An 11,591-nucleotide genomic window follows, 5' to 3' on the forward strand; every position below is an offset into this window, starting at 1 on the left:
ACGTGATAAATATTGCACGTGTAGCCTTGTTACGTGATCAGAATCAGTTCAGCATTTATCACATTGAGTGGATAGATCACAGTATTTATTGTACGTCTAGCCTTCGCCTTACACATGCTTGATGTGCTATTTACATCTTAACAAATAAAGATATGGCCTAGATGGTGATAAAGTGAAGTAAAGTGAAAGAAAAGTTCGATTATCTCGAACACTACGAAACTTTTACTAGACCTATATGTCCATGTTCAGGACCAGCCTAAGGTGTGTTAATTACCGGCCACCCTGTATATTGATTTATTTGACTCGTTTATTTTAATGTTTGTTAGATTGTATACGTAAAATTTTGCAAGCAGACAAGCAACAATTGAACCAGATGCCGATATCCGATCGAGCAGTGGAGTCCAATATTACATACACATAAATTGCGTACATTGCAGACCGAAAGTTGCCATAAAAACTAGTAACCTCATTGAGTTTACGGTCGTTAATATCGTCAGTGACTTATTTGACAAAAACAGAAATAAAGTTACATATAATTAGCCCACGCCATTCTTATGAGAAGTCCGTAGTTGATTATATTAACACAGAATTGTTATAATTTATAATGAGTTAATGATGAAGAGTTTAAATGAATTGTTGAACTGATAGTTTGTAGTGATAGCAAAGTTTAGCTAATATGCGTAGAGTACAGACATTGTTTAGTTTTGTATTGTACTGCTGATGCTGAATACAAAATTCTTAGTGCTTCCATAATATAGGTTTATGGAAATAGATGTATTTAATGTGTACCTAAATGATTTGTTTAAAGATGTCGATAGATGTATACGTACAGCTTTCTCTGACTGATCTGTCTGGCGGGAATTAAGCACAAATGTGGCTGCCGGCCATCTGTCCTCAGACACATGCGCCAGAAAATGCCAGATACATCTGCCAAATAAATTTGACGGATACATCTATAGGGTGTTTCCTGTAACAGGAGCAATAAATTCAACTGTAGGCCGTACTCCTCAAATTGACCAACATTTGTTCAACAACTTTGAAAAATATGTTTATGTTTTGATTTTTATTACACATTGAAGTTAATTCTAAGACTCAATGTATTGCAAAATTTGTTATGTTTAAAGCGTGACAAGCAACGTCAAACACACTGATGTCAGCCTATATTGAAAATAATATTAAATTTGCATGAAAAAGTTAAAATCTAAAGATTTCATCATTTTTAAAAGTTGTTAATCAAAAGTTATATCGTTTTAGGAGTACAATATATGGTTTAATTATCTGCTCGTGTTACAGGAAACACCCGGTATACCTATCCCTAGTTATTAACGATGGAATATGGGAAATTTAGGATATCTACTCACAATAGAGGACATATTTATTTAAAATAAGGTAAAAGTGGCATCGAATGATGGTTGTTTGGTGTAAGGAACAAAGAACGTACCAAAAGAAAAGCCTTGTAAGTATTTTTCCCAGCAACACACTTGTAAAACCAAAAAGGAAGTAGGAATAAACCATTTTTAATCTGCGCGCATTTACTCATAGACGCAACGCACACAGACACGACAGTACTAACTTTGGTCTTGATTCTGTACGACGCGTCCGAAAAAACTGTAAATGACGGGCGTACCGGACAGCGATCTTGGTCCGGTCGGCATGTCTCTTTTCGCTCTCACTTATAGGTGCGTCCTAAACGGACGTACGGCGAGCCACTTGTCTTACAATCGGACTGGCCTCGGACCGGACCAAGGTCACGGTCCGGTACGCTCGACTGTTAAAGTCCTTTAGACGTATATGGTTTATTTCTAGCCCAATGCATTTTGTGCAATGACACGATTGTTTAGTGATAAAAACGATTTCCTATACTTTTGGTACGAATACAAACCTAACGTAATCGATAGGTACAAAACTTTATCTTTTAAGATTTCATAGCTACCGTAGTAATGTTGAATAGGTATACTAGTATTTTACAATCCAGTAATTTTGTCAACGATTTTTATCAATTTGTAAATATTTTGTATCTTAATAATATGAATTGTTACATAGCCATGTTGTTAAAGTACATATTTCGTTCTCGTAAGCTTGAATCCGAACCCTAGACGCCCTAGACTAGAAGAAAGTTTTTAAATATCTGTTATTTATATATTATCATAGATAATGTCCAATACATAAATAGGTATGAATACATTAGAGCTTAGAGTTTTTGAAATATGTATCGTTCATTTATATTTTGTTCGTCTTAGCTCGGTGCATGTGGCAGCTGTCATTAAACAACATATTATAATCTTACAACGTAGTATCTGCGAGTACATTCGCGCGAAGGTATGATAAAATGAAATTTAACAGCACACTATTCATTTAGGTCTGTGACCTGACTGTGACCGTTCTATAGAAAAAGTGACCAAGTCCTCCAGCGGCCGCGGCCGGAATCGAACCGGCATACCCATACTTTTAGGCCACTCGGTCACTCTGATAGCTATATTTGTTAAAAATAATTGAATTCAACATTTATTTTTGGATATCAAGAGCATAAACAATGTGCTCGCGTACTCTTACCTACAGGCTTCGCCATAAGACAATAAGGCATTCTGTTCATGACTAGCCATCTAATCCAATAAGAAATAGTAAAATAGCTTAAGTAGAATCTTGACATTGAAATAATAAGGATTACATTACGTTAACGCGGTTATCACAATTATGCGAATCCGCATGTCTCTCCGGTGTGTGAGCAAGATAGCGTTATGTATGTATATAGCTATGTCCCGCTCGCACACCAGAGCGGCGTGCGCATCCCCATTCAATGTGTAGACCGTCTTATTCAACACATAACCTACGGCTAAGGAGTATTTGAGCCAAATAAACTAGTTACCCTATAAGAATTAATTTAATTTTAGCAGTTAAGTCATTTGTATAGATAAAGTAACACTAAGAAGCGTAACATGGTGCAAATGGTTTTTTCATCACACTTGGTCTAAAAAGATCTTATTTCATACAGGTATACTAAAGGGCAAAGGCATGTAGGTATTGTTCCCGCGGGAGTTATGGATTGTGAAAAAAACAACTGTAACTCCCTCGTGTGTTATAGCTTTTTTTTTTAATTGTGTCATTAATTCATACGAACCAAGGTTTAAATGAGTTTTACTTTTAAAATACTGGCGTATTTTTATTGTTTATATTAAAAAATGTTAAATTTTATAGCCGTTTTAAATATTTTTACAGAATTATCAATCGCGGCTGAATGCTCGATACCTGACCTGTCAAAGAATGACAATATGGCGGACGAATGTTTGAAATGTCACCGTGTTTAAGAATTATTTCGCTAAAAATTTTCTTTTTTTCTTCGCAAGTGTGAAGAAAAACATTGTGTAACTCCGGGGGTAAGAATATTGCAAACTCGAGTCATTAATGCCCTCCAGCCTGCAAACTTTGCAAAATTTCATTTACCCCCCCGTTGCACAATGTATGTACTATAGTCGCAGTTTCGACTGTTGGTGCTGCAGTAAATGGCGCTATACGGTAACGCAAATTACATGATTACTATCAAGCGCTAAGTTTGACAAATGTACTGTCACGTAAAATTGTTATTCACTGCAATTTTATTATTATTATTGCAATATATTACGCGTCTTAGTATCTCTTTGTCTATGTTATTTTGTAAACGTTTAATTTTTGCATGAAATGTATACTTATTTATAAGTACCTTGTTTTCAAATGAACAAGGTGGAAAATTAAATCTATAAGAACTATACATAATACGCGACCTTTTCATACTTGCTAATTATTTTGTGAATTTTAAATGGATTGTTTTGTTTACGATTTAAGTTTATCTTTAACGTGTTTTGTAATCTAATTACATTTAGGTACAGTCAGCTAATGAAAATATATGCTAGGTATATTTAGGATATTTCTTTTATCTGAATGTAAGTTTTAGTGTTACGAGTACAATATTTCAGAGTTTTGCCTGTACTTATGTACAATTTGTAAAATGTTATTTTATTTTATTTTTAAGTTCCATAGATATGAAAGTCTGCCTAGTCATAGGGCTAAAGAATTATTTAAGCTTGTTAGTCTAAAAGTTCTACCGGTTAGTTATACACTAAATTTAGTACTAAACCGTTACTCAATTTACAGCCTGTTTCATCGCCCCAATTTATATGAAACTTAATATATAATGTATGTCAAATTGTAAAATGCGCTGGCTTTTGTAATTCAGTAATTAATGTACATTAACTGTATATTATTCGATTGCCAAACTTAAAAACTAGATTTTATAAAATTTCAGATCACGAACTAAAAAAGAAATAAAATTGTATTTGTTGCCAACAATATGTACCTAAAGACCTAATGGTATAGTATGAATTTTGTGAATTGGTTTTTTCGGTGTGGGACCTAATTTGTTAAACAAAACCCTTTGTTTCTTTTATGCAGAGTCGAGAGTCAGCGCGTGCCAAAGCAACCATGTCGTTAAAAAACAACTATCGTGATATGATTTTAAGGTTCACATTTATGCAACAGCTTATTCAAAGAACAAGCCACGCGGATGGCAAAAACGGGTGGTAATTTTTCTTAAAGATATCATAACGTGTTATCTCCGAATGGGCTGTTTCATGAATTTGAACCATACATATAAATAAAATTGGTTTTTAAACGGCTTGTTCCCGTTTATCTACCTATGACGGTGTTTTAGCAGTAGCAGAAGTATATAGTCGCTGCATAAAGGAAACAATACCTTTTGTTTAACAGATTAGGGCCCGCACCGAGGAGATCATTTCATACAATTTATACCATATGCGTTGGATCAAAATTCACTTGGCTGCAGTCGAATATATTTAATAACATTGCATTTTTGAATTACCGAACTTGTTAAAAACAGATGGCATGGGAAACATTTTTAGTTGTACTTCATACAAAATCTAGTACCGAAACCGTAATCAATTGCTGTAACTGAAGAAGTTAGAAACGGCGACCCTATCAAGGTATCCACTGATATATTCATAGGTTGCTTTAGAAATGGCAAAATTAAGACTCTTGAATGAAAAAGGCATGTGTAAGACAGGTTCATGTATAAGGGGTCTTTAAATTTTCCACGATTGTAGTCAAGTGAGAGTGAGAGAGAAACCATAGTTGGCAGCGATTTTGATAGCCCAGCCTGTGCAAGTGTTAAGTAAGCCATAATTTCATAGAAGTTTGTCGTTTAAAATAACACACTTTCTAGGCTATCAAAATCGCTGCCAACTTATCTTGGTCCGACTCTACGACAGACGAAAGTACTACTGATACCAGAAACAAATAGAAAGCATGACGCTATCTCTTTCTCTTTTCCGTTCTACTTATATAGCGAATCTGGGATGAATATTAGGTAAATTAGACCAAAAAGACATGGCCTATGATCGTAACTGAAATGGTGCTATAGTCGTGTAGATGATCTCATATCAGATTGTGAGACGGACGTGCTTGAGTTGTAGGTTTGCTGTAATGAATCGGTTGTGTTACGTAATGTTACAGAAAATTATTCTTAGTACATACAGGGTGATTCAGGAGACGTGAGCAGGATCAAGCTTGAGCATTCAGTAAGTTATAAGCAACTGTTTCGTACCAGTATTTGTGAGATTAACGTTCTTTAATTTTTTACTGTTCAAAAAAAATAGTTTTGATTTATTTACGCCATGTATGGTCACCCTCTTTGTTTTATCCATAACAAGTGACAAATTGAATGTCATCGGAGTCTGGTTACTTTTGAAAAATCGTATCTCACGCAAGTGTGACATTTTGTTTTCTTCATAATCAAACTGCTGTCATAACGGTTAAAGAGGTTTTATCTTTCTTAATTAAGTGTTGTAGGGTGTCCATGATTGTAGATAATCAAATTTGTCCTTAACAAAAAGTTAAATACCAGATAAAAAGAGTAATTGTTTTACTTAAATATGATGGTGAACGATTCATTAACATTTACTGATTGTGTATGCTTAATCCTGCTCACGTCTCATGAATCACCCTGTATAGATAATTAAATTATTTAATATTTCGTTGCGTTTACTTTAACCCCCTACTTCCCCATAAAATGCCTTCTCATACGTCTCATAACGCTATAGCTCGTGTTATCCACGATGACGCACAGATTTGTCAAATCTAAACTTAATAACGTGACACAATAAGACAAGGCACGCGTCTTCGTGAATGACACGATGTATAAAAGGTTAAATAGGGAATATGACGCAAAACTCTTCGTAGGAGGCGCCACTAGCACAAACAGTAAACAAACCTTGATGCATCCATGACATATTTATTCATAACATATTATCTGTGAAAAATTGTCAAAAAATTGTTTACCGTATAGGATATAAAAGTTACGAGTACTCTGTGGTTTACTTTGTGCTAGTGCTGCACTCTGGCGGCAAAACATTGCAATAACACTCCGTATTAGAAAGATGGGAATTTCACCAGTTTAAACATATTATAACGAATCCCCCACAAGTATATAAAGGCGAATATTGTTCGACATGTTTCGCTTCAGAACGAGGAGCTTTATCTACCTACGCAATCCACGATGGTTTCTATTATATATTAGTCTGCGTTGGCTAGCCAAAGCTTGTTCGCAAAGTAATGCAGGTGTGGGACCTCTAATGTGCTAAGCGACTACGGCTACGCTACGGCAACCGCTTACCTTCAAGCTAGTTGTTTTCTTTTTTGATATCCAAAGGGGTATAAAAAACAATGGTTCAATATTTTTTAATAACACATTCAGTGCCAACGTAGCCAATAATAAGATTTCGGCAAAAAAATCATTTTTGGTACAAGCTTTTATCGCTGACTCTAGGTACTTTTTTCCACAAGCAACTAATACTCATCGAGACGATTCTAAAAACCCCAAACACAATTTTAGGTTGCGTTGTTTTATCACAGAGTTCCTATGGCTACCTCCTGTTTCCATCATTAGATCAGCTTGATGGACCATAAAATTGCATTGTCACCCGACTTACATATTTCATATGCAAATTTTCAGCTAAATTGGAAACCGGGAAGTGGGTCAAATTTAACTTGCAAGATTTGTCCCATACATACTAACAGGGTAAGTTAAATAAAAGCTTGTAACATACGGAACCCGTATGAGCGAAAAGCGACTACGAGCAAAGAACCCGCCTAGCGGTTCGCTGGCAATAAATGCGTTGAAAAAGTTAAATTTTTGAATAAAATAGGAAATCAGGTTTAATTTTGGTAATTAAAAATGCCTCACATATAAAATTAATATAAGTTTATTAATACCTTTGTTCATGGGTAGTAACACTCTTAGGACTAGTTAGTTTCCACCAGATGCACTGGGAACTGCGGCAGGTAACTGCGCTTCTCTGGTAACGTGGGTTTCAGTCTGTAATCGAAGAAATTAGCTTATATGAGACTACCGTAAACTACCAGCCTAAACAATCCTTACTTTGCCAAGCATATTCCAGCTTGGAAAAAAAATTAAAATTACTCAAATAATGTGAGAAAATCGACCATCACTATGATAATGTTAAGGTAGGTAACACTCTTGAGATTTTCGAGCAAGCTTATGGACGAAAAATATAAATCACTGACTGGCTGCAAATTGATTGTTAAATAAATACTACCCTATCGGTTTATAAGCGGCTGGTGAAAGATAAGATTTCCTTTGATAGAATTACATAAATAAAGTAAGCTAGAGCAGAACGGTCCAGCAAAATTTCACGTAGAGCAACGAGCAAAAGGGGTAATAGTAAGGGTACAAAAGTACCATCAGCCGTAACAGTGCATGGCGAATTTATCAATGAATTCAATCATAATTTCTCCACGCAATTTCGCAGCTCACTGTATATTTCACTCGAATATGAGTAAATTAGACAATGTTCACGTACATATTTTTTTAGGCCGTACTCTTTTCTGCCTATTCTTCGGAATTGATTATAACTTTATCAACTTACCCTGGCTCAGTCTTTCTCTTCCTCTTAGGTATATCCAGTATATCTATGGGGTCGGTGGTGACGACGACGGGTCTCACGGACCCGAAGAAGTCGGTGATGGGCACCCGGCTCGGGTCGCGCTTGAACAGGTCGCGGCGGACACCCACCGTGGACAGGCACGCGCTTTTAGGGCATACGGCTAGCTGTAACAAGTTACATAATCAGCACAAAGTACTGATGGGCCGTCGGAAAGGTTTAAAGAATTGCAATATTTCCAAAACTTATGATTTATATATAGAAATCGAAGTTTATTATTTCCAAAATGAAAGTAATAATATCATTCTTCGTGCATTCCGACAAGATTTACGATGACGCGCCGCACACTATAGGCGTGGCGTTTAAAGTGTTAAGCCAGTACTATACTCTCAACTGTATCACCACAATGTGACTATAGTAATGAAATTGAATTTATGCCTGAGCTTTTCCTTAGCTTGGGTTAGATTCGCGATATATAAATATTTTAACAAAAAAGCAGTACTTACAAATTCTGACATAGTTCTGTGTGTATTGGGATGCACATTCTCAAGGAACTCCAGCACATAGTATGTGTATCTGTCTATGATGTACACGCCGATCGCGGAGTCCACGTGATGCTGAAAAATAAATAATAACCTAATGTTACCTAATTTAAAATAATATTGGTAATAAGTTTATATCTGTAACGTAACTCATTAGTTACATTATTGATGTAATGAGTACTAAAGCACGCGGTTATTTTATGTAGGAAAAATTACAATGCGCTTACCGCGTAAAACAATTAATGGTCATTAGATTACCTGATGTTAAATGGTGTGCGGCAAACGCATCGTGTTTAACACAGCGTTAATCGCATAAAATAACCGCGCGCTTAAACCCTCCAATATACAATAGTGTTAAATAAAAATACCTTCACAAGGCAAATTGCGATGTTAATTTGTCTAAAAACAGGTTTGAAATGAAGGCATTAGCCGGGTCCACACAGAGCGATCATATGCGCGAGGCAATTTCCTCACACACAATACGGCCAGTGTAGACGTGCCTCGGCTCTGTGAGGACCCGGCTATTAATGAAAAGGAAGGCCTGAACGCGTTCCGGGTACTGGTGGGGCTTCTATAGCGCGTTAGGGATGATTGCTAAAGCGCGCATAGATTGCTTTTATACCACTATGCGCAAACGATGCACATCCCTGGTGCACCGGGTGTGGGCCAGCCCCAACCTAATCCTGCGTTCGATAACCAAAAAGATTGACTACCCATATTTTAGGCATTGTGATGATATGCATATTTCTAGAAGTACTTTAGCTGCCCTAGTAATAGTTATTTAGTGATAAGTCTGTACATATTAACATAGCTGTAACCTATAAGTGCATACTAACATAATATAAGTATTTATGAATCTGTGGAAGTTACTTGAAATAAATGATTTATTTTTATATTATTTATTTATAAACTAATTAATAAGTTGCTAAATACTTACTGAAAGTGAATCTTCACCAACTAAACTGCTAGCAGTGGCTAAAATGTTGGGCGAGTAGAACTTTTCATACATAGATGATGCTTGACATGTGTCTATTATGAAGAAAATCTCATTGTACCTGGAAAACAAATAAAAAATCTTGAAGAAACTTTTTGGTCCATCTTGTTGTTGGTGGTTCAACTTGGTATTGATGCAAAAATAGGAATACTAATTTCACTACTAAAATGCAGGGAAATTACATGATTTTGTTATTGTGTGCGTGACTTCAACTCTAATGCCCATACCTAACTCATTATTTAACTATTGTCTTTATTTTCACTGGGCATGATTCAAATAAATACCTTCTCTTCTGCCACATCTGCTCAAGGGCATCAGCCAGCTCCTGGCTAGTCACCTCCTCTGAGTCCTGGAACTTGAGGAACCCGTCTCCACCATGTCCAGTTAAGTAGATCAGTATGTTGCTGCCCTCGTCGGTGAGAAGGCGCTTGGAGCGAGGAGTGTCAGGGGGCAGGCGCCCAGTTAGGAGACGGACAAAATTCTCAACAGAAACCTAAAAATTAAAACATTTATATAGTAATGTTGATCATTCAAACATTAAACTTCTAAGTAAGAAGTCTCTAAATAGATAAGTTAAGCTGATCTAAAGACAACCTTTTGAAAAACCTTTGAATCAACCCACAAATTGTCCCGACAAGATATACAGTCGTCATCAGATATATTTGAGCGGTAGTGGGGCTCACAAATATCTGAACACGCCTCTATTGTCGAGGCGTTAGAGTGCATGTTCAGATATTTTTGAGCACTTCGAGCGCTCTGATATATCTGATGGCGACTGTATTATGCAAATGTGGTGACCTACAATACCCCCCAGGGGTTCTAGAGATAATGGCAAGATACTGGGAAAATATTATTTATTTATTATCCCTTCACACATAAAAAGACTTCTAAGTATATAATTTATACATCATTTTAGACACGGAGTTAATAGTAATAACCATACAAGGCAAAACAACAGTACAATAGCTTTGTTTTTCCTTCTGCTATAATAGTCTAAAAAATGTGGTCAATAAGGGTACCCACACTATCCAATAGCTGCACAGTGTTGCCGTATTAGGATATTGTGACTCTACCCTTATCAGCCGGGTCCACACAGAACAAGCAAGCGAGCATGTACGCGCGAGGCAATTTTCTCACACACAAACCGGCCAGTGTAGATGTGCAGCGCGTGCGTTTTCCTCGCCCGAGCGACTCACCCTACTTACATATTTAGGCAAACTTTCAGCTTCATCGAAAACCGGAAAGTGAGTTTAATTTAACTAGCTAGATTTGACCCGTACAAACAAACATAGTTACATTGCAAGTTAAATAAAAGCTTGTAAAGTAACTTAAAATATGTTTGATCTCAAAAAGGTTTGGGATAATGCTGCTTCAGTCATAAATCTCAAAAGATTGATCAAAAATATACCGCGTAGCATAAGACCATAGCATAAGAGATGAATTTTAATGTCTATAAATCCTTACCTCATAACCTCTATAATCCACTTCAACATCATCTCCATACACATTGATCTGCTCATGAGCATTATTGAATATGGTGGCCGGGCGCGGGTTTCGCGGGTTACACGCCATGTCGTCCGATATCATGAGGATAATCTGACTGTCCGGGATCCCGAGCCGCTTGACGCTCCGGTAAATAGACAACACGTTCGCTACATGCCGGTAATTGAACCAAAACCTGCTCGTGTCTACTAATACAGCCCAGTTATTAGTGTGGTTTGACTTTTGGAACTTCTCTGGAATCTGGAAATAGCGTTTTTTATTGAAAAAAATGTTTTCCTGTTGGAGTAAGGAAATTAGTAAGGCATAGGCACAAAATATTTTGTAAATACCTCTATTGCGAATATACATGGCACTGAAGCTATGAGCGTAAGGGCGAAGAAAAAGGTTTTTGATATCAACATTTTGTGCACATTACCACGATTAATAATTCATTAAATTATTAAAACAGGAATAACTACGGTAAATAACGATAAGATTAGTTTTCATTTTATTTAGCTGTCAATGTCAGTTGTCAGCCCGCCCATTTAGTGCAAAGAGCATATAATCACTACGTATCTAGTGTAGTGAGTATTATATTCTTTGATCTAGTGCTCTTGAGAATAT

At 36.4% G+C, this 11,591-nt stretch overlaps 1 protein-coding gene across 2 annotated transcripts in view; it reads right to left on the reverse strand.

Annotated features, from left to right (window-relative positions):
- LOC133527516 (putative GPI-anchor transamidase) overlaps positions 1-11,507 on the reverse strand; it is a 44,117-nt gene extending 32,610 nt beyond the window's left edge. Inside the window, exons 1-7 of one of the 2 annotated variants that reach the window (XM_061864557.1) lie at positions 11,318-11,507; positions 10,950-11,228; positions 9,770-9,978; positions 9,429-9,546; positions 8,456-8,566; positions 7,935-8,116; positions 7,261-7,363 (exon numbers count right to left, since the gene is read on the reverse strand). In XM_061864557.1, coding sequence (XP_061720541.1) covers positions 7,291-7,363; positions 7,935-8,116; positions 8,456-8,566; positions 9,429-9,546; positions 9,770-9,978; positions 10,950-11,228; positions 11,318-11,389 — 1,044 coding nt within the window. In that variant the 5' untranslated portion in view covers positions 11,390-11,507 and the 3' untranslated portion in view covers positions 7,261-7,290. Of the gene's footprint in view, positions 1-7,234; positions 7,364-7,934; positions 8,117-8,455; positions 8,567-9,428; positions 9,547-9,769; positions 9,979-10,949; positions 11,229-11,317 lie in introns of those variants that run through there. The other variant, XM_061864556.1, reaches the window with a different exon arrangement.
- Between the last annotated feature and the right edge of the window lie 84 nt (positions 11,508-11,591).

This window comes from Cydia pomonella, chromosome 18 (genome assembly GCF_033807575.1).
Source record: "Cydia pomonella isolate Wapato2018A chromosome 18, ilCydPomo1, whole genome shotgun sequence".
Classification (NCBI taxonomy): domain Eukaryota; kingdom Metazoa; phylum Arthropoda; class Insecta; order Lepidoptera; family Tortricidae; genus Cydia; species Cydia pomonella.